Below are 24,330 nucleotides of genomic sequence, written 5' to 3' on the forward strand. Positions count from 1 at the left end.
GCCCGCCTCGGGGAAGGAGCCGGCGCCGCCCGGGCGGTCTCCATCACCGGCGCTCCCGGGCGGCGGGGGCCCCGCGCTGCCGCTTCGTTCCGCGGTGCCCGGGCCGGGCCCCTCGGCTGCCCCCCTTCCCCCCCACGGCGGCGCGGAGAGCGAGGATGTCGGGCAGCACGGCGAGGAAAGTGCAGCCCTTCACCATCAGCACCAAGCTCTCGCTGCCCAAGTGTGCCGCCGACTTCCCCGGGGACGCCTGCCCCGGCATCGCCCTCGCCTCCGCTCTGGACAACCACCGCGGCCTCCGCCGCAGCCTCAACGAACGCATCTCCCTCTACCTGGCCCAAGCCCGGGCCAGCCCCGCCGCCCCCGAGGGTCAGCCCCGCAGCCCCAGCCCCGCCGAGGAAGGGGGCAGCGAGGAGGAGCGGCTGAACCGCAACTCCCTCGCCCGCTCCATTAAGAAGATCACGCTGTCCAACTGGCACGGGGAGGCTGTTGCGGGGGACACGGGGGGACCCGGGGATCCTGCTCGGACCGGCGGCGAGAGGAACCACAACAACAACAACAGCAGGCCAGGGAAAGCTCAGTTCAAGGTAAGCACTCCCCGTACCCTGCCCCCCATCTTCCCTGCGGTCCCCCGTTCCTGGCTGCCAGGGGACGGGTAGGTCCTGGGGAGGCTGTGCCCTCCAGGCAGCACTATGTCAGGCTGGAAGGCAGGAGGTCTTTGCGGACGAGGTGGAGATGAGCTTACCCTAGGGCTAAGATGACCCAGAAAAGCTCTGCCCCGGAGCCGGAGCCGGAGCCGTGGAGGGCTCAGCTCTCAGGATGCCTGTGATGATGCAGTTACGTGTGGGGAGCTGGGAACTCGCTCTCCCGTTTACCAGAGGGGAAACCGAGGCTGGGAGAAGGGAAGTGACTCACGAAGGGGCCACACAGTCAGGCAGAGCCAGGACAAGGCTAGGAACGGGACTGAGGGCTCCCAGCACCCCGCCCTCCGAGTCTGGGTGCTGCAGGCGCGGAGGTCCGAATCGGTCAGGGCTAGAGCCTGAGGGACTCCCTGTGTGGCTGGAGTGGGATGGAAGGCAGTTCAGAGACCTCACCATCCCGGCGAGAACTCCCTGGGATTTAACCCCGACCCGTAACAGCTGGTTTCGCGGCGGGATAGCGCTAGGGAGAGCCACGCAGACCACTGCCAAAACCCTCGTCTTCATTGCCAATAAAGGCCAGGCATGGCCTTGTAAGAGCTGCCGCTTCCCCCGGCACGCAGGGAGCTCCGGAGTCTGCGCAGCCCAAGGGGCATCGTAACGAGGGCTCCCCTCTTCATATAAGGTAGAGACATGTGCTCGGCACCGTGGTGAGATGCAGTGCGGGACTCTGATTGCTGCCAGGATCGGCCCCTCCTGCCTGTTCGGCCTGGGAGGGTGGAGCTGGAAGGGGGGGCCAAGCTGTAAGATGGAGCTTTGGGAGGGAGAGGGAGAGCCACGGCGCAGAGGAAAGCGTGCCTTCAGCAGGACAGCAGCTGGAAGAGAGAAGGGAATGCTGGCTCCCAGGCAGGGCACGTTAGGGCTTTCCCAAGCACAATCCCTGGTCTCCAGCTCTGCCTCTCACTCCTGCCATGCAGGAATGGGGGATTCCTCTGGGATGAGCACAGTGCAGCCCTGGAGAGTCTGGCCCCGCTCATCTTGCTTTTGGGAAGTCACTGGCACCTACTGTTCGACGGAAACGCGGCAAGCATATGTGCTGTCTTAATTTTGCTTTTGAAGAGGGAAAGAAGCGTTGGCAGAGGAGGCGGCTGAGGCCGCTGCACTCATTTCACGTGTGGCTTTGGTCATGCTGTGAAGCCTGGGGTCCTGCTGGGCAGCGGTTAGCGTGGCACCTCACGGATGCCGAAGAAGGCACAGCTCCTTCTCCCAGCCTTTGATTGCTGCCAGAGTTTGTTGTTTCGCCAGAATGAGGACCCGGCTCCGGCCAGAGGGACTGGGGAGGAGGGGCAGTCCCGGTGGAGCAGCTCTGCGGGAAGGATGAGGTCATCCTTGTGCCGGCAGCCCTGTTTTCCTGTGGCTGATGGATCGTGAGATGGGGACTTTAAATAAAGCTCCCGTGTCACCTGCAGGCTTGTCGCCCACGGCTAAGCCCTGGGGGTCTCACAGGCTGCAGCCGGCATGGGACACTGCTGCCTTCAAGAGGGGCTTCCCAGGGTCTTATGTGCTGTAAGCACTTCATGTTTTGCTCCCTGCTATTCCCTAAACAGGAATCCAAACCTCTTGGCGCCGTGATCGGGCAGAGGGGTGCCTTCTCCTTCTGGCACCCTCCTGCCATACGTGCTGAGCTCTTGCTGTGCCTGCCAGGCCGTGACTCAGCCTTGCTCCCTGCTCGCTCTTCCTGCTCGGGATGGTATGGTGTGGTGTGGTGGTCCGTCCTCTGCAGCCACCCGCCAGGCTCCACAGCCCCCAGAAAGGTCCAGTGGTGCCGGTCTCCCAGGGGCTATAGGGTTGTTGGGCTGTTTGGGGGGCTCCGAGCCTTTCTGGTGGCAGCAGCTCCAGTGCTGGGGGATGCTGTCTGTGTTGGGACTCTTCTGCACTCCTGCAGAGGTGGTAGGAAGCCACTTTCTGTACAGGAAGGGAGTCCTGCTTCGTCTGGGTTGTTTCCCCTTGGACACCATCTCCAATCTGGAGTGGTTCAAGCGGTGGTGGGTTGGGTCTGGCTCTGGCTGATCACCACCCCATTTGCGGCAGCCTCAGAGGAGACCAAGGAAGGGGATGTCGGGGCAGCAGAGGTTGCCCCCCCTCCTCGTTCTGTCCTGTGCGTGCTTGGATGGTGATTACAGAAGACAGCAAGGTGGCCCTAGGAAGGGAGCAGAAGGATGTCCCTAAATTTGTCTGCTGTATCCGACAGCCCCAGAAAAGATCCATCCATAGAGGATGAGAATGACTGCCCTTGTGCATGATCCAAGCAATCCCACGCACCTCTCCTCCTGGGGCTGGGCTCTGTTAAGGATAAGGTAACATGGAGTTCATCCCAGACCTCCTCTCTGTGCCTGGCCATAGCTCCTGGACTTCCTTCCTCCTGCCTCTCCTGCTCCCACCCTTGCCCCTTCCCATGGGAGCCCTTCCCTGCAGTCAGCTCCTCCTTAACTCTTGCCTCCTGGACAGGCCAAGGCCAGGGATCAGCAGCTGAGAGGATTTGGGTTTGTGCCAGTGGGGTTATTGTCCTCCTGTGTCCTCACGCCTCTGCCCTGCTGTCCTGAAGATGAGCAGAGGAGGCTGATCCTGAGCATCTCTAGATGACCAAGGGCCAGTGGTGACCACTGAATGGGTTTCTACTTACTTTGGAGTCTATTCACGGGGAAAAAGGGGGTGCCTGGGGGAGCTAAAGTGGAGAGAGTGCTGAGCATAGCAAGCTTAGGAGCCCTTGCCATTTGCTGAATGTGTGGCAGGAGCTGTGGATGCTGCCCAGAGAAGCCTGGCCTGGATGCGTAAGGAGGGATGGACAAGAGCCCAGCCAAGCGGTGTCTGGGTGCTGCTGGCAGCCTCCTCTGGTCCATGGCAGGAGGAGGCAGACACACGCTCCTTTGTCCCTTGGCTGCTGGGATGGTCAAGCACTCTAGGCTCATGGTTGCACCTTCCCGTCTCTAGGTCTTCCTCAGGAAGGACGTGGGTGCAGAGGATGAGCAACAGGAGGCCGGGAGCCCCCGGGCTGGTGGTTTCTGCTCTCCGGTGGACAGACGTTCCCCCTTCTATGCGGTACGTCCCCCTGCCCTCGCCATTTCGAGGGTCTGACCCAGGGGCACAGCTTGGGGCTGAGCAAGTGATGGTGGCCGCTGGTGGTCTGCCTGGACACAGGTGTGGATGGAGCCTCGCCACTTTAAATGAGGGGGGGGGACAAGCTGGACATGATGGAAAAAGGATCTAGCCCCCAGGCCAGCACCTAGAGGTTTTACTGCTTCCAAGGGAGCTGGATTATGGGCTCCCTTAGCCCTGGCCATGGCAAAAGAATGAAGATCCTGGTGTCGCAGGAGGGCCTGAGAATCTGTGTTGCTGTTTAAAAAAACAAAAAAAGAAAAAAAAAAAAACAGACAGGATTTCTCTAGTTCTTGTGGTTAGGCAGAAAGACTTTGAAAAGTGACTCTCATGCCGTCAGTGAGGCAGCACATGCCAGAGTGCTTAGAGAGCCTGAAACAGTTGCCTGAACCCTGCTGCTCCACAGGCTCCCAGGATATCGTGCCCTGGTGGGCTTGGGAGCGGCTGGGACCCCACAGGGCAGCTGACTCTGAGGTCCCTCAGGGAGGGAGGGCTACCCTGGCCCGGCCCCGGCAATGGTTTCTGTCTGGTGAGGGGAGATGGCAAGCCCTGCACCTTTGGGTTTCTCCTGAAGATGCTCAGCTTCCTGTTTGCCACCAGTTAGTGGATGGTCAGGTCCCCGTCCCCAGGCAGTGGCGTGGGATGCGAGTGCCCAGGCGGCTGTGCCATCCCCTGGGCTGCGTGCAGCCGGGCCTGGGGCTGAGCTTGGAGCGGGGCCAGTGCTTTCGCTGGCTGACCTTCGCCATCACCCCTGGCGGAGCTGGAGCCCTGACAGAGTGTTTCGTCAGCGCCGGCCGCCTGTGAGGCCGAGCTCCAGGGGAGATGATGTGCTTCCTGTCCCCGCCACCACCACTTGCTTGGGATGGAGGTCTCCGGGTGCCCCTGAAGGAGCAGCGGGCTGAGCTTACTGGGGACCTGCCCCATGGCTTCCCAGTCCCATCCCATCCCCTGGCAACATTCCCCGGGGTGACACCAAATGGATGCCACAGACACTAATGCTCCTTGCAGGGATGCGCAGCCTCGGCTGGAGGGGCAGTAAGCGTGGTGTCCCCCTCCGAAGCGGGTGTGGGGACCAGCCTGGGTGCTGGGTGCCAGCCTGGAGTGACCCAGGGCTCAGGGGCAGCCTGGCAATCCCCTGCCGAGGCTGCGAAAGCCACCAGCACGACCTTGGTAGAGGGGAGCTGTGCCTTGAGGTGCCGGGAGAGCACCCCAAATATGCCAGTGAAAGAGTGGGCTCGGGGACAGGGCAGGCCGACCTCATTTATTTAGGCTTCTGAAACGCTCCTGGGAGGCAGCGGGGAGGGCTCCCTGGGGTGGAACGCTGATCTACCCCCCCACCTCTGCCTGTTCCAGCTGGCAGGACCCCCGGCATCGTCACCCTGGAAAGAGAGCCCCAAGGGCAAGGAGCCCGTGGTGGCGCCAAGATGTGGTGGGCGAAGCAGCGCGGGAGCGGCCCCCCTCCTCGACCCAAGCCCTCTGGTAGCCCAGTTCAACCGTGAGATGCTACAGGTGAGGCCAGCCTGGGTGCCCACCCAAGGGGGTGCATGGGGAGTGGGATGGGGGGGGCCACCGGCAGCCTTTCATGTGAGCTGCGGGGTGGGGTGCGCGGCGGGGAGGGCTGAACTCCCGGCCCCGAGCGAAGCCATGGTTGTGGCATGAGATCATGTTTTGGCCGCCTCTCTCTGGCTGTCGGCCCCGGGGAGAGGGGGTCAGCCTGCACCAGGGCCCTGCTTCCTCCCCACGTGCGCACGCTCCTCCCGTCCCCCAGCCTCCTCCTCTTCCCAGCCTCTGTCCCTCCCCAGTGGCGTGGGAACGGGGATGGCGTAGGGGAAGCTGCTTCCATGCCATGCTGGGGAGGGTGCATGGGCGCTTGCACCAGGGAACAGGGTGCAGGGAGAAGAGATGCTTCATGCAGGGATGTCCCACACAGAGACCTCCAGTCTGGCCTGCCCAGGGGGCCCTGGCTTCTTCTGCTGGGCTGGGGCAGGTGCTGGAAAGAAGCGAGATGCTGCTTATCTTCCCACCCCCATTGACACTGATGCCATCCTGAGCCCTTTGCTGGTCTCTTGGTGCTCAAAGCAAATGAGTTGTCAGCCGAAAAGGTGCCCTCTGGTCGCTGTCGTGGCTTTGGTGGGGCTTGGGCTTGGGTCTCCGAAGCTGTGTCCTCAGCAGAGGCACCTGGCCACGTGGCTCTTCCCACATTGCAGGCAGAGGCCTGGGTGCGAGGCAAGCTGAGGGACCTGAAGGACGGCTGTGACCTCCAGGACTGGGAGGAGGTGGCTCAGACCCTGCAGCGGGACATGAAGGATTTTGAGAACACGCTGATAAAGCTCAACCAGGTGAGGCCAGGCAGCGGCACGGCTCCCATTTCCTGCTGCACCCATGTCCCCAGGCTCTCCGTGGTGGAGCATCCCTGGGAGCCCCTGATGTTGAGTGGGTCCTTTGGCCGCACAGATGGGTGAGCAGCTGATGTGGCGGGCAAGCCCCAGTGCCGAGGGGGTCCGGAGACAGCTGCTGGCCTTGCGGGACCAGTGGCAGCTCCTGAAGCAGACAGCCGCCAGCCAGAGCAAAGCCCTTGGGGGGCTGCGGAACCTGCAGGACTTCAACAGGAAAGCCGAGAGGCTGGAAGCGTGGATCAGGCACAAGGTGTGGGGTGCGAGGAGTGTGGTCTGGGGAGGGGGACAGCCTGCCTGCCAGCCTGCCTTCTCACACCCTTCCCTTACCCAGAAGGAGAAGCCCTCCCTGGAAGCCCTCCTGCAGGAAAGCCCGGACAAGATCCAGCTCACCCGACGCATCCTTGACTTGAAGCAGGTGCGGGGCTGCTGGGAGGCTGCCGGTGTGCTGGAGACCCCAAACCCCATGAGGTTGGGACATAATGTAGGTCCCAGAGAGGGGGGTAGGAGGGACAGCCAGAGGAAGCTGATGTCTGTCCCTCTGCTCGGGCCAGGAGGAGCAGCAGTTCCAGAGTCTGCATGAGGAGCTGAACAGCCTGGCCCAGAAGCTGGAGAAACAAGGCAAAAGTGAGAGCAGGAGCATCTCAGCCCGGCGCAAGCACCTCAACAAAACGTGAGTGGGAGATGCACAGGCTAAGCAGGGGCGAGCCGGGTACAGGGAGCCAACGGGCTGGGAAGCAGGACCCCCTGAACCTCCCACCTACCCATGGCTCCCTAGGGAGGCACGGACTGCCCTTCATCTCTCCCCTTCCACCCGTGCAGGTGGCTGCGGCTGCAGGGGACCCTGAAGGAGCACCATGAGGCTCTGCAGCTGGCCCTGGAGGTAGCCGCCTTTCTCCAGCAAGCAGATACCCTGCTCGGGGCCATCCACGCCAAGGTACCAGCACTGGAGCTGGGGTCAGCTTGGTGCAGGGCTGTTGAGTGGCCAGAGCAAAACCGGGTGGGCAGCACCTCATCCTCATCCCCTGCGTGGGGGCTGCTGTGATCCCAGAACCCTCAGCCTGGGGCTCGGGGAGAGACCTGGGGGACGGAGCCTGATGTAAGATGGGGAGTCAGAGCAGCAAGCTCAGCTTGGCAGCGTCCCTTTCTGCTGGAGCTGAGGGCAGGGCCCTGTCCTCCTCCCACCACTGACTGGAGCTTCTTCTTACAGCAGAGGAGCATCTGTGGCGTGGGGAAGCCAGGGGAGGGCGAGCCAGGCCATGATCGGGACGTTAGGGACATAGCCAGCCAGGTGATGGTAAGTTCAAGGCTCTACCTTGTCCTCTGAGCCCTGGGGAGCATCCCGACACAGGGGGCACATGTGCCTTCCCAGCTCAGCACTCGCACCAGCAGGGCTTGGGGCTTGGTGGGCACCCCACGGCTATGTGGGGTGGCTGGGGCTGTGTGATGGATGGAGGAGTTACCTGGGAAGGAGATGCCCCGGTGGCAGCAGGGGACTGGACTTGGCACCCGCCACCCCTCCCACTCCCAGCAGGCTGGTGGTGGGTTGCCAATCACACACTGGCATCATGGCCGCAGCAGCTGATCCCTCACCATCCCTATCATTGCTCCCTGGCTGCTCTCTCTGCTCCAGATGCTGGATGTCACCGTGTCCCAGCTACTCAGCCTGCAGCCCAGCCTGGCAGCCCGAGTCACCCCCAAGCACCGAGACGTCAAGGACAGCTGGGCACAGCTCCAGCAGGCGCTGAGGTAGGGCACAGCACAGCAAGAGCCCCAGGCACCCCCAGCCCTGACCCCCTCAGTGCTGGAGCCAGAGGCTTGGGGAAAGACCCGAGTTAGCCCCTGACAGGCTCTCTGAGGCACCAGCTCCACTTAAGGTCGCCCTTTTCTCCATACTCTACTCTTTTTCGCCATACTCTACTCCCTTGGGCCTCCCTTGCGCGCCTTTCCCAGGACAGAGAAGCCTTCAGCGCTGGTGAGCAGTTCCCTGGGGGGCGAAGCTGCTGTTCCATGTGCAGAGCCCCGAGGAGATGATAGCGGCCATGGAGCTGTGGGGAAGGAAACAGGAGACAAATGGACAAGAGGCCCTGGGAGCACGGTGAGCACGGATGTCTGCCTTCCTCTGGCCATCTCCAGTACCTCTGCCATGGGAAGATGGGGGAGCTTGTGGAAAAGGGTTCTGTTGTTGGGCAGAGCCCACGCTGAGCACAGCTGTGACCCGGCCTCACCGCTTGCAAGAAGTGATGTGTGTGCCAGGCCCGGGGCAAAGCGATGCACGCTTTGGGCTGGCAAAGGAGGAACGAGAGCCTTTGTGCTGTAGGTGCTGAAGAACGTGCCAGGGAAGGCAGCGGAGCGTGGGAGAGGGGAGGAGAGCAGCCCTGGCTCTCCAGCAGTGGGGCAGCTCCCTCATGGCGGGGACAGCAAAAGGTACCAGCTTGTGGAGGTGGCTGTAGGGAGTGGGATGGAGTCGGAGGGGACAAGGATCAGGGTCCCTTGTACCTTGCAGCCCTGACTGTTCCCCATCTCTGCAGGAGGAAGAGGAGAGAGGCAGAGGCTGAGGGGGTGCAGGATGTCTGCCAGGCTGTGAACGTGGTAATGTCTCCCCAAGAGCCCCATTTGCTCCCAGCCTGGCCAGAGGAGTCAGTGTCGAGGGGCACCCTTTCCCTGACCCCCTCCTGCTGCTCATGGCCGTGCATGCTTGTGCATGCACACCCATCCCTGTTCTGGGCACTAATGCGCCATGTCTCTACTCCTCGGCAGACTATGTCACCACTCAGGGATAGCACAGGTCCCAGCATCCCCCCATGTCTGGTAGGTGACACAGAAGGCCTGGAGACAGCACAGACACAGCAGGAGCCCCTGGAGCCCAGCTCCAGCGCTGTGCTCCTGGTGAGTCCCCTCGGGTAAGGGCGGGGGGAACACACGCACCAGGCATCGCCCATCCTGACCGCCCTCTCTGCCTCCCAGGAGGGGCCGACGCCGGAGCAGCCCCTGGGAGCCCGCAGGTGGAAGCCATGCTGCAGGAGCTGGGGGAGCTGTGGGAGGACCTGCAGAGGAAGCACCAGGAGAACGGCGCAGTGCTGCGGGAAATTGATAAGGTACGTGAAGGCAGGGCTGGGGTGGGCACAGGGGCATGCCCTGATCACAGCAGCTTGCTGGGGATCAGCAAGTGAGGCCAGTGCCTGCAGGGATGGGATCCACAGCATTGGCACCGACATCTCTGGCTGGCCTCACAGCACATGAGCTGCTCCAACTGTGCCACCTGAGCTGCCAGTGCCCAGGCTACTTGCAGTGGGGTGGGAGCATGGCTCCTGCCTCCCCTGCGTGTCTCAGAGCCAGGCTGATGGGCTCCCCACTCTCCCTGCAGGCACTGAGGCTGGTGGGAGAGCTGGACCGGGCCGAGCGGTGGCTGCAAGCTGTGGCCAGGTCGCTCTCAGAGCCAGCCACCATGAGAAGCCCAGCGGAGCTGCGCCGGGACCTGGAGGAGACAAGCCAGCTGGAGAGGCAGCTCCTGCTGTGCGGCCTCAAGCTGCAGGCACTGCGGGAGGATGTGGTGGGCGAGTCGCCCAGTGAGCATGAGGGGGCAAGGAAGATGCAGAGGAAGGTGGATATGGTGGAGGAGAAGTGAGTCCTGGTGGAAGGTGCCTTCTCTCTGGTCCCCAGTTTTGGGGGGAGGTGGATGCTCACCTCAAGGAGGTCTGAGGAGGATGCTCACCCTGAGCAAGTGCAGGGAGGAGGCTGCTTGCCCCAAGGAGGTGAAGAGGGTGCTGGCATCCGTGACGGGTGCCTGTTCTTGCAGGTTGGCACATGTGCAGGCAGCCCTGAGGCACCGGGCGGCAGACCTGCGTGACTCCCTGGTGCTGTCCGAGTTCCTGCAGGACTTGCAAGAGGAGGAGGCTCGGAGCCGGCAGGGACCTGCAGCGGTGAGCAGCAGGGCCAGGTGTCCCTTGAGATCGTCCAGCACCTGGGACTGGCTCAAGGGTTGGTCTGTGGCTGGCAGGGGGACCCCATGGATGACCCTCTCTGGCCCAGCTGCCTGGAGGGTCACTCCCCATCTCCTTCACGCCTGGTATCTCTGTTGGCTTCAGCCAGGGAGTGGGCACTGTGGCTCGCAGGGGTCTTTTCCTCTGCTCTTGGCCCAGGCGGAGCAGCCACTGAGCAGCGAGGACATGAGCCATCCCTTGGGAGAGCTGCAGGAAGCCGTGGATATGTTGAACGATGCAGCAAAGGAGCGAGAGCGGATCATGGAGGTGGCGGCGGAGACAGAGAGCCTGGAGCGCCTGGTAGGGGATGGAGGCGAGGGGTCTGGGGATACAGCTGGATGGTCCATTTGCAGCAGCACATGCTGGCTTCTTGGGACAGGGCATGCACCTCAGCTGGTCCTGGTGGGACAGAAGGGCGTTGGGATACATGGGGACCACTCTGTCTCAGACGGGTGTCCCTGTTCCTCCCGTGGCTGGTGTTCCCTGCCCTTTTGCAAGGACCTGGAAGGGTGGTCCCACGCTGGGGTGGGCTGGGGTCACATGGCAAGCAGTGGTACAGGAGGTCCCATGCCAGGGCTCATCTCTCTTCCTCCCACCCATTCAGGTGGCAGAGGTGTCCCCACGCCTGCAGGACCTTCGATGCAGAGCCGAAGTGCTGGCTCGCAACACTACCCAAGCAGAGAGCAGCTTTGCCGCAGTGAAGAGTGAGAAGGACCTCCAGGGGCTGCAGGGCTTGCTGAGCCAGCAGCAGGAGATGGAGGTGAGAACTGGAGAGCGCTATGCCAGCAGGCATGTGGCCGGCTGTGCCCGTGGTGGGGAGGCATCCCGGCTGGCTGGGGCCATGGCCATCTTGGGGAGGCACTGGCCTCCAGGGACTCAGGTGTTGTAAGCCTTGTCATGCTGTGGTGGGCCCAGGCTGGAATTTTCCAGCAGAATAGAACCCTGCCCTGCTCTACTCCCCTCTACCAGCATGGGCCGGGTGAGGAGAGCGAGCTTGCACCGGCTCCTGTGTGCCAGTGCCCAGCTGCCAGCACCTCACTTCATCTTCACGCCAGTAGAGAGGTGACTCAGGCAGGCAGAGCAGGGAAACCAGGCAGCCCTCTGCTCTGCCCATCCTCTCTGCTGAGAGTGGGATCCTCCCCTCAATCCCTGCATCCTCCCCTCCATCCCTGCATCTTCTCCTCCATCCGTGTGTCCCACGACACAGGGGAGTCCAGCTGGGGTGCAGAGGAGTTGGGTGCATCCTCAACCCTTTCTGCCTTTAGCGTGTGGTGTCGGAGACCCTACAGGGGCAGCTGGAGGAGCTGGAGAGGGCAGCTGCCCATTTGCAAGAGCTCTGTCCCACTCGGCTGTGCCCCGTCAGCCGGGAGGTGCAGGGGACGCTGCAGGCCTGGACAGAGCTGCAGGAGCTGCTGCGGGAGACCCGGGCCCGCGTGCAACAGGCTGGCCGGCTGTGGCACTTCTTCAAGGACTACTTGGCCATGATGTAAGTGGCAATGAGCCGTGGGCGTTGCCTCTGTGGCGGTTTTGGGGAAGCTGGGAAGAGCGCGGCGTTGCCAGAGCATGGGCTGCTGGCAAGCACGTGGGCAGTGTCAGAGCTGCAACTGGCAGGACCGTGGGCAGCCTGGAATGATGGGCTGCACTGGAGCTGCCTGCAGGGCGCCAGCCCCACGGTGTGTTGCCCTGCCCCGCCAGATTTGTCACTACCCCAGCGAGCTGCTTCCAGCCATCCCTGTGCGTGGGAAGCCGCTTCCAGCCATTCCCTGTGGCCTGCGGGGCTGAGGAAGGGCTGAGTCATTTCTCAGGTCATCCTTCATGTGCCCACAGCTCCTGGACGGAGGACACGCGGGCTCAGATCTTCTCTGAAAGCTCGAGCGGCCACGGCCTCCCAGAGACTCCGTGTGAGGAGCTGGAGAGGAGAATCGAAGGGAAGCTCGAGGAGTTTGAGGCACTGGCGGTGGCAGGGCAGCAGCTGGTGTCTGAGGAGCACTACCTGAGCGCAACGGTACGGGCTGGGAATGGGGGGAGCCAACTTTGCACCCCCTGAAATCCTCTGGTGACAGTTGCTGGAAGGGAGAGAGAGGTGCAGGCGCAGAGCCTCAGGAAATAGTATGAGGCTGGCCATGCATCTCCGGGGTGCTAGGGCCAGGAAGGCGTTTCACTCAGCAATGGATACTGAGACCTGAGGTGACGCCACTGGCTCTGTCCTACTCCCAAAATCCCTCTGAACCACTCCATAGTGAGGTGTCCTGGTACGGCCAGTGTCCCTGAGCCAGGGTTCCTTGCGAGCTGCCTAGCATCTCTCCTCCCCTCAGATAAAGGAGCGCTTGGAGGAGCTGCAGAGCATGCTGGGCTGGGTGCTGGTGCGCTGGCGAGCACAGAGGCACCAGCGGGACCTGGAGAGCAAGCAGGACAGAAGGAACCCAGAGAGCCCCTTGGGCATGTCTCCCACCAGCCAAGTGAGTACCCAGCTGCGTTGAGACTATCGGGGAGTGGGACCGGCTCGAGGCTGAGGGTAGCAGCGGCACCAGATGGAGTGGGTGGTGCAGAAGCAGGGGAGGGGCATGTCATGCCTGTGGGGTAATACCCCTGGGACTCTCAGGGGTTCACACAAGGCAAAGGTAAGATTGTCCTGAGAAAGTGCCCTGGCCTCTGCATCCGTTCCTTCACATTCCCTCTTTTGCCTTGCTCCCCAGGAGCAGCGTGCCCCGTGTGCTCGGCCCCGGCTGGAGAGCATCCGCAGCTCAGCAGGGTTTACACCATACTCTCTCCCCAAGCCCGTGCAAGGATCGGAGCCACAGGTGCCAGCAGGAAGAGACGATTCCCCACTGGCATCGCCCCTCTTGGATGCCCCATCGGGAGTAGAGAGGAGCTGGGGGGAGCCCAGCAGCTCAACACCCCGTGGTGCAGGGCCCTCCGAGGGCGCTGTCATCTACAACCCTGCTGAGACCTCCACGCTGCTGCTGCCGCCCCGCGGCCCCAGTGGGCTGGGGGGGACGGTCAACCTCATCCTCAGCGTCAGCAAGAAGGGCGAGAAGAAGGCTCAGACGGTGGCTGGTGGCGAGCGGCCAGGGGAGGAGGTGCTGCGGACGGTACGTGGGGGACAGTAGTGGTTTTGGCAGGACTGTGAGGGAGCGCCCAGCACCCATCCTGGGACCAGCCACCATGGCTCCCCAGAGCTGTGTCCCCATGCATACCGGGGGGTTTGAGGGCTGTGGGGTAACCCCCATGCTGGGACCCCCCCAGGCTGTTTCCAAGTGAGCTGTTTGGCCTGTGTCAGTCTCAGGAGAGGGACTTTTGGCTGTGCTGATGCTGAGCAATGCCCAAGGGCTGAGAACCAGCTTTTGCCGCCACCCTTTGCCTGCACTCTCCTGCCGCGGCTCCTTGCCCACTCTGCCTTCCTCTCTCTCTCTCTCTCTGTCTCTCCACCCTGCTCAGTTCCCTGCCACTAAACCCTCAGGCTGTAAAACCTTTTGGAAGCGTTGCCAGGGGCTTTTAGGAAACACTTGGGGTAGTTTAAAGCGAAAGAGAAAGCCGCCTCGCCAGCTGGTGGAAGAGGTAACGTCCCTTGGGGAGGTTGCATGCCGGGCAGAGTGGCTGCATGGCGTGAAACCACCTGCTACCAACCCACCTGGCAGTGCCACCATGCCCTGCCGGCAGTGTCCCCCAGGAGAGGGGAAACCCTCCCAGTGCCGTGGTCTCCAGAGTGTGGGTGCTGGGGCATGTGAGGAGGGGACCCGGATGGGGCTGGCCACAGTTTGTCCCCCTGGGAAGTGGTTTTGGTGGCTGCGGGAGGTGTGGCAACCCATTGCTGGAGGACAACAGTGGTCTCTTGTGCAGCTGACTGAAGGGGGAAAGAGTTGGACAGGACGATGTGAGGGTGCATGTGTTGGAGGGGCATGCTCCAGGGTGCATGGCTTGTAACTCCGGGGCTGGGGGCTCAGCATTTTGCTGGGGCTTCCACCTGTTTGTTGCTCCAGGCTCAGTGTGAAGGGCTGCGTGGACAGGGGCTGGAAAGGCCGGAGGGCATCGAGGCAGGGTGAAGGGCTGCCAGGATGGTTGGGGGTAACTCAACCTCCTCTGGCTTCTGCAGGCAAACCCCTTCGCTTTCATCCAGAAACCCAGGAGAGGGGCTGCAGCTGGGCTGGAGAAGGTGTCTGAAGGGAAAGGAAGGGGAAGGGGCTGTGCTCAGTCCCTGCCCTTGCATTTGGTTGCTCTGCTGCCTGGGGACACGCAGGCGTGGCAGGGACAGGCAGCAGGGCCTGCTGTCCTGCAGCCACCCAAAAGCAGTGGCTTGGAGGGCAGCGGTGCAGGGAGACAGCCATATGGCACAGGCAGCCCCTGCAGCACAGCACCGGAGGGACTCCATCATGGGCAGAGGTTACCCTGCCTGCCTCTTCCCTGTCTGTGCCGAGGTGGGAGCAGCCCTGGTGGGGCTCGAGTGACACTGTGCTGCTCCCAGCTCTGCATGAGCCGCTGGTGAGCGTTTTCAGCTGCCCACTTGCCCAGGTGCAGCGTGGAGAGGGGCTGTGTCAGTCAGTGCAGGGTGGTGGAGGCTCCAGCTGTGGCGGTCGGTCACTCCTCTCCGCTTCTCTGTGTCCTCAGGTGCAGGTGGAGGCCAGGAAAACCTCCAGCACGAAGCAGCCACCTGCCGTCACCCGACCTCCGGCATCCAGCGGCAGGACGCCAGCCACCTCCCACACTCTGCCCAAGGCCGGGGCCAGCTCCCTCTTCAACAGCCTGCAGAGGCGGGAGCGGGCACGGGCCGAGCAGGCGCAGCTGCTGACGCTGCGGGGCATCATGGGCACCAGCTCCCTGCAGCCCGCGCCCGAGGAGCGCCGCAGCCCCAGCAACACGTGGCCTCAGAAGTGTGGCCGGAGGAAGGGGGGACCGGAGGCAGCTGCTGCCGGACCCCCGCTCAGGGAGCTGCTGCTCTACGTCAGGAACCCGCTGGTGCGGGACATCGACGACGAGTGTGGGGCGGCCCCCTGGGACCCTCACCTCTCCCCGCCAAAAGCCGCATGCCCTCACCTTTCCCTGGGCTCCGTGCTCAGCCTGGAGCTGCCTCGGGATGCGGCAATCCTGGAGTGCCACCGAGGGGCTGGGCTGCGGCAGGAGGAGGTGGAAAGACAGGAACAGGGGCACGGCAAGGCAGTGAGGCAGTGGGAGACTGCAAGCACATATGGGTCTGGATGGCAGAAGGAGGAGGATGTGGATGGGCATGGTCCCCAAGGTCCCAGCAAGGGGCTGGGGATGTCCCTCAAGAGCGAGCGAGGAACATGGTTCGAGGAGGTGAGCTTCAACCCCAGCTACAGCCGGCAAAGGGCACACCGTGCCAGGGAGGAGTGCTGGAGCCCGCAGTGTCCCAGCAGCACCAACAAAGACTTCCTGGACTCCAGGCCAAGCCGGCCATCCCACGTTGGTGTGCCGCAAGAGCGGGTTAGCTGGGAGGGGGCTGAGCTGGCTGTCCAGGATGGCAGCCCGAGTGCCGCCGGCAGGGCCAGACATCTTGAAGCCGCTCAGCTGGATCTTGGGCCATCTCCTGCCAGTATCCCAGGCAGGGCAGGAGCAGTCCCCAGTACTGCCCGCACACAGCGGCCAGCTGGCAGCAGCCAGCCCAGGGAGTCCCCGGCTTCCCCTGTTGCCCCCACCCAGCTCTCTGTTTTCGAGTGGGCACTGGGGTCCCCACAGCCCCCCAGTGCAGTGCCAGCCACTGGGGAGGTTTGCCACCCTGCCCACAGGCAGTTTGAGGAAGAAGAGGAGGAGCTGCAGGCCATCTGGGATGGGGTGGGTGAGCAGCGGACACCCAGCCCACCGGCAGGCAGCCGTGCGCACCACCGGCCAGGGAGCAGAGCAGGCAGCCTGCCCAGCCCTGACACCACTGCCAGCGGGCCCCTTGTCCTCTCAGCGGCCAACAACGTGCTGGTGGCTAAGTTCACCCTTCCCACCGCTGCCCGGCTCCTCCACAGCCCGGCAGGAGAGAAGAGCCCCAGTATGGGGCACAGTGGCGGTGGCAGCCCCAGCAGGCGCAGTGCAGCCCCCCGCACAGAGGAGCTGGTGTCTGCAGCCCCCTTGGATGGTCTGAATGCCTGGGATCGGCGGACGCATGGGGAAGAAGAGAGAGAGGATGGCAAGGTGAGAGCCACGGGCTGGGGCATCTCCTTTGGAGTCAGGCAGGGAGTCAGGGGACGCCCCAGGTAGCAGCTGGGTTACCTGCTCCAGCAAACATGACCTGGGTCCAGGGACTCCCCAGCTTAGGTGGCCCCTTTGCTCCAGATGAGGGGCATGGGGAAAAGCTAGGTGCTGAATTTGGGAGTCCCTGCAGCATGGCACTCTCCTACCAGCCCTCAGCCTTAGCAAGGCAGCACTTCACCCTAAAAGCCTAAAAACAGCCTAGCCTCTTCCCAGGCCAGAGAGTTGTTCCTGTTATCCCCTTCCCACCTTGGCATTGCCCATCAGGGATGGGTCAGATGGACCCCGTGCATGCATGCAGGGGCTGAGCTGGCCCCAGTGCTGCTCTGCTCACCCCCTTCCTCTTGCAGGCCCCCCCTGGTAAAATGGAGTTTCAGATGATGGAGGGGACGCTGGAAAGGAAGCATGTGTTGCAGACAGGAGGGAGGAAGGTATGGGCATTGCTGTGGGACCCCTTTGGGACTGGGATGCTGGGATGTGGCGGGTGGGATCCAGGTTTTTGGAGCAAGAGTGAAACTAGGGATGCTCCTGGCACTACCATGGCAGTGCTGCTGGCTGCACTGGAAGGGCAAAGCCCACCGGGGTTGAGGGGCATTTTGAGTGGCAGAGGACCACTTGTCTTCTCCCAAACCCATCGGCATCACAGCTGTCCCCTGCTTGTGTCTCGCAGGCCAACTGCCGGGCCTGGGGCCTCTTCCATGCCGTGCTGATGAGGCAGACGCTGTGCTTCTACCAGGACCGCAGGGACAGCCTCAAGGTGCACTGGGGGAGAGCGGGTGGGCACTGGAGGGGTCTGGCAGCAGGGTGTCAGGGGTTCTCTGCACCCCTGCAGCTGGGGAGGGCAGCACCTGCCAACCTCACTGTTGCTCTTGCTGTTCCCTGTGCCGCAGAGCTCTGTGGTGGCCCTTCCTCTGAACCTCTCCGGGGCTGTCTGCACCCCAGATGCTGAGTACACCAAGAAGACCAACTGCTTCAGGCTACAGTGAGTCACCCCAACCCAGGGCAGCTGGGGTCTCTTAGCCCCAGGGTCCCCTTTTGCCCCCCGGTGGAAGGGGCTTTGTGCTGCTGGGACAGCCACACACCAACACCCCCAGCCAGGGCCACCTCGATCCTGTGTCTAGATGAGGATTTCCTTTCTTTTTTCTCATCTGCTTCCCTTCTTTCCCAGGCTGGCGGGGGCTGTGGTATCTGCATCCCACGTCTGTCTTGTTGCTGACTTGTTCTCCCCCCCTCAGGCTTCGGGATGGCTCTGAGTACCTCCTGAGGGCCCCTTCCCAGTCCCTCATGAACGAATGGGTCTCCAAGCTGCAGCAAAACTCAGGTGAGCAGCCCTCGCTGGTGGAGCAGGGGCCTGGCTATATTCAGCTGCCACAGGCATGCAGCCCCTGCTGAGCCCTCTGATACGCGGCGGGTCAGGAGAGAAACAGCACAGCCTTGTCTTTGATTTATGCATCCTCCTAACCTGCCTCGGGAACGGCAGTTCTCTGCCAGGCAGGATTTGGAGGCTTTGTTTTCACACCACATACACAGTTATAAATCAGGAATAGCATGACTGACGTCAGTGGAGCCTCAGCAGCAAAAAGCCAGTGTCAGGAAAATTATAAGTGTGCCTCAGTCTTCTTCCATCTCCTCTGCAGGGCCTGGAAACCCTTTGCCTGCCCTCCAGGCAGGAAGATCTGTAATACTGAGGTCTTCCCACTGCTGTACCCATACCCGAGGGGGCTCAGGCCCTGTCACGAAATTCTAGGCTGGTTGGCGGGACCGAGAGCAGGTTGCTAGAGCTAGAGATCAGAGGGGCCAGCCCTGCATTGGGGGCATCAAGACGGCTCGGCTGGCTGGAGCAGTGACTGGCTGCATGGGACGGTCCTGTGTGCTTCTGGCACCCTATGGGTTGTTTTCTGTGCCCCTAGGTTTCCCCGAAGTGGATTACTTCCAGGCAGCAGCACAACGTGTCGAGGGCACTGGCAGTGCTGGGGGGTGAGTAGCCAGGAGCCGGGTCTCATTATTACAGCTTCTTCCCATGCTTGCCAGTATGTGCTGCTCCCGCAGGGCATCTGTGGGCCATCTGGTTTGCTAAATCTCTGCTACTTTCCAGTTTCAGCAAGGTCCCCAGTCCTAGGAGCTCCCACCTCCAGGGACATCATCAGGTCACGACCACAAAGAGCCAGGAGATTGTGGTGCTACCCTGCTCCAACACCCGGCTGCAGAGGCCTCTGGGCAGCCAGGATGGCCCAGCTGATGGGGCCATGGCAGCAGCAGGTGACTTTCCTGCCTGGCTGGGTTCCTGCTGTCCCCAAACTCCTGTTCGCAGCCCAGAGAGGTGCAAGGGAGCTAACGGGGGAAGCTGGAGGCTGTCAGTCAGCTTTGAACTCGGTGGGGTCTGGGCTGGGAGTCCCAGGTTCGCTTGCCCAGGAATGAGGTTGGGGGAAGGACTAGTTACCTCCCTTCACTCTCTGGGATACTGGGATTACTATGGATTTCCCTGTTCTCTTTGGGGCTGACACAGGGATGTCCTGTGGTGGCCTTGACTTGTGACATGTCTCCATTCTGCTTCAGAGGATGCTCATGTGGCCAGGCACAGGGAGCAGCAGTGGTCACCCCGAAGGTCCCCACGGCTGTGGGACAACAGCTGCCAAGAAGACGACTACGGGCTGGTGGCCAACAAGAGGAGGTCCTACTCCTTCACCTCAGGTACAGCCCTGGTTTCGCTCTCACTGCCAGGAGGTGGCACCACTGCCCCTGTCCCCACGGACACCCGAGAGCAGGTGCAATGCTGCTCCAGCGCTCACCTGCGTCCACATCCCTGCGCCCTAGGCTGCAGTCCCCAACTCGGGGAGGGCTCTGGGGGGCTGGCAGCACCTGCTGGCACCTTGCAATCCCCGCTGACTGCTCCCTCTTGCAGCCACTTACCAGAGGATCACCCCAGTGGCCGTGCCCAAGGAGTCAGTGGAAGCCGGGAGCAGCTACTCAGTCACACTGTACATTGGGGAGCAAGCGCCAGCCATGCCACGGGCACGCTGCCACTCCTTCGTAGCCCGGCCAGGGAGCCCGCAGGACACACCGGGGGAGAAGACCCCTGGTCCCCCTCGCCCCAAGAACAAATCTGTCTTCAAGAAGTTCTTCGGGAAGAAGGAGTGAGACCCAGCTGAGGCGGGAGAAAAGCCCCAGCTTACCCTTTATCCTCCTTTTGGGTGCTATCCTGGCCCAGTCGTTGCTCCCAGCACCAGCTCACCGCTCGCCACCTCCCCAGGGAAGAGAGGCTGTGGCAAGTGGCTCTGCTTCAGCCAGCTGCACTGTGCCCCAGCCACCACAGTCTCCAGCTTCAGCCCGGTGCTGAGCACCCCTCCTGCCCACCCCCTGGGTGCTCTCCCTGGGTGTCGCCGGCTCTCCGGGCATCCTGCTGCCACACAGAACAAGCAGGGGTTGTAGGGTGGTTGTTTTTATTAAAAAAACAAACAGACCCTTCGTCTGGGAGCTTCTTCCTCCAGCACCACCCACCAGTGCAGAAGGAGAGGGGCTCTCTGCAAGGTGGTCCCTGCTAAGGGCGGGAGGGAGCTTCAGACGAAGGGAACCCCTGCAGTGGGTTTTGGCCCTGCTCGGGGAGAAGCCTCAGCCAGCTGGTGCCTTTCACAAGGATGCTTTGTCTCGTGGTTCTTCTGTGCCTGCGCCCTGCCCAGCTAATCTCGTGGGGCACCTTTTCCCTGCCTACAGAGCAAATCCTCCTGCCCGCACAGCCCTGCCAAGCCTGCCCGTCCTCTCTCGGAGGATGGCTGCCGGCCCAGGTTATGGCAGGCGGATGCTGCGTGCCATGAAGGAGACCAGGGGAGCATGGCTAGACCCCCAGGGCTTCCTGCATCCCATATATTTTGCAATAACTTCACCGGGCTACGCCGGCTTCAGCTGCCCCAGTTCCTGCCTGCGCTGGGAAAGGGGAAGAGGAGCTGGCCCAACCCGACCTGAGTGCACCAGCCCGGCAGGAGAAGGGGAAGTTTCTGAGGCCATGCATAGCAGGGCCTCTCCCCGACAGGTTGTGAAGCTTGGCCATGCACACCCCTCGCCTTCTCGTACACATTGTGGGGCTTAAAATAGAAGTGCTGGCTGCAGCCCAGCTCTGCAGCAAGGGCTGGGAGAGGAGAAATGCTCCCGGCACCCCATCTCCTTCCCGCAGTGTCCTGGGGCTGGGGACAGGCAGTGAGGTGGAGGTGGGCACACCAGTGTCACTGGCAGAGGGGCTTTCTCTGTGCTCCCAGTGAGGAGTGAGAGGAAATGCCTGTGAGGGGTTGCTGCTGTGTGGGTGAGGGTGTGCTTTTTGTGCTCCCTCTGTGCCTTCCCACCCTCCACTTGGCTCCATCACTCTTGGCTCCAGCACCTGTTTTCCTCTGGCACCGAAGCACAGATGCCTGTGCTGCCTTAATGGGAAGAGGCGAGAGGGATGACCGGAGTGGGGGGTGATGCCCTGGGAGGGAGCCAGGCCGGGCCAGGCCGGGGAGGAGGCCGAGGCCCGGCGTTCATGGCTCTGGCTGCACATACCAGGAGAGCAGTGGGTGGGCAGGCGCCAGTTCATTCCTGAGCAGCCGAGGGGCCCGGCGGAGGGGACAGAGGGTGCAGGGTGCTCTGCTGATGGACCCCCACAAGCCCCAGGGGACCAATGCCGACCCACGGTGGGGTGGGGGCTCAGCCAGCTTCTGGCCATGGCCCAAGTCCAGCAGAGCAGTATGGGGTGACGTGCCACCAGAGAGGTGTCCTTGTCCCAGGGATGGTGCTGGCACCTGCAGCACCACTCTCGGTGCCCAGGGCTGTCCCCCTTGCACGGGCTACTTTGTCCTCTGGGGTGGGCTGCCTGCCCGCAGCCTCCCCTCTCTCCTTCCGTGCGCTGGCGCTCAGCCCCGTTGCAACCCGCTGACGAATCCTGCTTCCAGTTCCTATGGCAGAAGCCGCTTCCCCCCCTCCCCTCCCCTGCTAATCCGCCCGTGCATGCAGCCTCCCTCCACCTGCTGAGCCAGCGGGAGCCGTGCTCAGCCAGTCCCAGCCAGCGCCAGGGCTCCGAAACCCACTCGGGCTGCAGAGCCTTCAGGACAGCGGGGGTTCTGCACCCCAGTCGCAGCACTGCAGGCAACCCTGACCCCGCTTGGCACCGGGCGGCCGGGAGGCTGCAGGCGGCATCGGCTGGCACCAGGAGAGCTGGGCTCTCAAGGTAAGGGCAGGGAGCGGGCGGGGGGGTGGGAGGAGCAAGCGCTGTCCCTGCTGTACCTGGTTCTCCCGGGTACCAGGGAGGGGGGCCGGCTCCAAGCCCCCCGCGCTGAGCCAGGGACTTGCCCCCTATTTTGGCGGCACGGTAGTCCTGCTACAAGGTCACCCTGCAGCTGGGGGCCTGCGCTGAGCTCGCGGAGCCATCAGCCACCGCCTCGCTTCCCCATCCCGGAGGGACAGGGTCTGGGAACCCAACCAGGACCCCGGGCTTTCCGGTCCCGTGGCTGCGGGGAGGGTTCGGAGCCTGGTCCGGCTGCGGGCTAGGGGGAGCGGCGGTGGCGAGGCGGGCTGGCAGCACCCTGCCCTCCTTGCAGTGGCAAAGTCGCAGCACAGTGATGTCGTCCCCCCCTCCCCCCGGGCAGTGGCCCCAGGAAGACGCAGGGGCAGGAGAGCCAGGCGGAGGGGAGGCACTGGGAAGAGCCAGAGTACAGGGCATCCCTGTGCCGGGGCTGCAGCAGCCGGGTGAGGTGACCCCTAGCAGCATCCCTCTGCCAGCTGCCGGTGCTGCAGCTGGAGGGTCCGGCGCGGAGTGGGGTGCGAGGCAGGGTTAGGCAGGGGTGGGAACGGCGAGCGGCGGTGCCAGCAGCACCGGGGCCGGCCCTGGGCTGGGGCCGAGGGCTGTCCTGCGCCCGTCTGCGCTGTGTCCTTGACGTGGCAGGCAGCGCGCTAGGACCTGGCGAGCCCCAGGCGGGCAGTGCCGGCAGCCTGAACCGGGCCGGGTCCCGCCTTGTCAGCCGGCGGCACGGCGGGACGGAGCCCGTCAGCGCCGGGGAAAACATGTAAGCGAGCGTGGCTGGGTCCCGGGGCACCCCGCCCCGGGCGGGACCCCCTGCGCTGCGTCCCACGGGCAGGGCCACAGTGGCCGGAGGGTTGGGGACCGCTGCCGCGGGCTGTAAAGGGGGCACGGGGCTAAGGGCCGGTGCCGGTTGCCACGGGAGCGGGTGGGTGCTGGGGCAGAGCGGGGACCCCGGCAGCGGTGGTGGCAGCACTGTAGGGAAGTCCTGACGGCCGTCCCGTGGCAGTGCAGGGCAGCCGGGGTTGGGCTGCTGGGGGGTGACAGGCTGTCTGACGGGTGCTGTGACCCCAACATGCTTGCCCCCACACTCCTGCGTGTACTGGATGCTGCTGCCTTCCCCTCCCTTCTCTGGGATCCCCCACGGGGCTGAGCAGGGGACCTGTTCCGGAAGATATGGCTGGCACCAGGACAGTGCCACAGGGCAACAAGTGCTCCCCTCCCACCGCTCCCCAGCACCAGCCAGTTGGGTACAGTGTTTGGCTATCCTGCCTGTGGGGATGTCACCCCAGGACTGGCATGGCCACCTTTACGGGCCCCTGTCACCTTCTTGTGCCAGCCCCACCCTTCCCTGAGTGCTGTCTCCCTCCCTGCCTCGCCAGTCCTATGTGTTCCTTTGTGGCCCTGGGTGTGCCTGCACGACAAGGGGACATTGCTGGGGAGCCCTCCCTGTTCCTGGAGGCCCTGTGGCTGAGCCACCTCTCACCTCCCTGACAGGTCGCCTTCTGCAGCCCCATGTGCCTCTCACAGACCCTTTGTCCCCATAGCCGGGCACTCTCCCATGACCCTTTCTATTTGTAGGCTGACTGCTGGGAGCCAGGAGCCCACGCTCCACCCTTGCACTGTTCCTCATCCAGCTCCTTCCTCCCCAGGCGCCGTTCCCTGGCTGCCCTCGTTGTGATTTGGCCTGGTGCAGAGGTCCCGGCTGTCCCTGGGCCCCAAGGCTTAGCCCTCAGCTTGTTTGCAGGAGCCTGACCCCGTGTGCAGGGGAGAGAGATACGAAGGTACACGCTGCACAGGGTTCACAGCATGGTCCTCGCCCCCGCATCTGCGGTGCCTCTCAAGGTCGCAGTGCTGCTTTGCCGCCCCAATAAAGGTCTCGTGCGAGAAGCAAGAAAAGAAGGTCCCTGTCACTATCACCTCCTGCGCCCTGGTGCTGCGTCAGGGAGGGAGTGGGTGCTGTAGGGGCTGTGATGTACAGGGAAAGGTAGGGAGCGAGGGGAGCTGGCTCAGCTAGGTGGTAGGAGATGGTGAAACTCCTCTGCCATGGTCCCCGTGCGGGAAAGATGATGGAGGACATGGTGGAGGAGCATGGCCACGTGCTGCTGCTGGCCTGCTTGCGTTGCGCTGACTGTCTTGTGTGCAGACATACAAGGAGCCCCACACCCTGCCAGGAGCAGCCAGAGCGTCTCTGGAGGAGAGCTGGGCAGCACTGGGAGCAGTGGGATGGGGGATGCAGGCAGCAGCGGCAGAGCAGCCTGTCCTGCCTCAGAACGGGCAGCTCTGATCCAAGCCGCCAGCTGCAACAAGCCACTCTGGGGCTTACCAAGGAGCCAGGCTTTCGTGGAGCTAATTTACTTCTTGAGAAGCAATCTGCCTGACTTTTTGTGAGGATCCCAGCACTTCCATAACTGCGGCTACAGGGCAGTAGTACAGTAGCAACACTGCCGGGCATCGCATGTGAAGCTTCCCAGCTCTGCCATCCCTGGATGCAGTAGTAGTGGAAGCCAGGTGAGGCTTTTCTACCCACCTGCACACACTGGAGATGGTAGGTCCTGCAGGGAGAGTGAAGAAGGCAGGGAGTATGTGATGCCTGCAGCTCCTCCTCAGAGGGGGGATTTTTGTGGGAAGTCAGCCCCGCTGTTGTTAGCACTGCCTTTCCCCTTCTGGCTTGCCAGAAAGGAGATTTACTGGGTCTGGGTCGCAGT

The 24,330-nt window shown here is 63.0% G+C and overlaps 1 protein-coding gene across 2 annotated transcripts; it reads left to right on the forward strand.

The window, feature by feature from the left end:
- The first annotated feature begins 155 nt into the window (after positions 1–155).
- LOC147529271 (uncharacterized) lies at positions 156–19,497 on the forward strand. 2 transcript variants are annotated; one of them, XM_086628335.1, is made up of 33 exons: positions 156–584; positions 3,627–3,734; positions 5,145–5,300; positions 5,999–6,130; positions 6,246–6,437; positions 6,519–6,602; positions 6,739–6,857; positions 7,007–7,121; positions 7,395–7,481; positions 7,818–7,933; positions 8,138–8,282; positions 8,505–8,611; positions 8,719–8,776; positions 8,945–9,077; positions 9,152–9,282; positions 9,552–9,808; positions 9,984–10,107; positions 10,273–10,467; positions 10,772–10,927; positions 11,433–11,653; positions 11,995–12,172; positions 12,483–12,626; positions 12,864–13,259; positions 13,606–13,725; positions 14,773–16,302; positions 16,710–16,790; positions 17,030–17,116; positions 17,250–17,341; positions 17,595–17,680; positions 18,270–18,336; positions 18,455–18,618; positions 18,916–19,050; positions 19,262–19,497. In XM_086628335.1, the coding sequence occupies exons 1-33, from the start codon at positions 156–158 to the stop codon at positions 19,495–19,497; spliced, it is 6,381 nt and encodes a 2,126-aa protein (XP_086484461.1). The 2 variants fall into 2 exon arrangements, with proteins under 2 accessions (XP_086484461.1, XP_086484470.1); XM_086628344.1 differs by having other exon boundaries at positions 9,155–9,282.
- Positions 19,498–24,330: the final 4,833 nt, after the last annotated feature.

This window comes from Tauraco erythrolophus, chromosome 2, assembly GCF_009769465.1.
Source record: "Tauraco erythrolophus isolate bTauEry1 chromosome 2, bTauEry1.pri, whole genome shotgun sequence".
NCBI classification, from domain to species: Eukaryota; Metazoa; Chordata; class Aves; order Musophagiformes; family Musophagidae; genus Tauraco; species Tauraco erythrolophus.

Bases quoted from the DNA above. Each gene is read 5' to 3' on its own strand.
- LOC147529271 (XM_086628335.1), top strand. From the start codon at position 156: ATGTCGGGCAGCACGGCGAGGAAAGTGCAGCCCTTCACCATCAGCACC. The intron at 9,078-9,151 runs GTCCCCTCGGGT...TCTGCCTCCCAG, and splicing joins CAGCGCTGTGCTCCTGGTGA to GAGGGGCCGACGCCGGAGCA. The intron at 11,654-11,994 runs GTAAGTGGCAAT...ATGTGCCCACAG, and splicing joins AAGGACTACTTGGCCATGAT to CTCCTGGACGGAGGACACGC.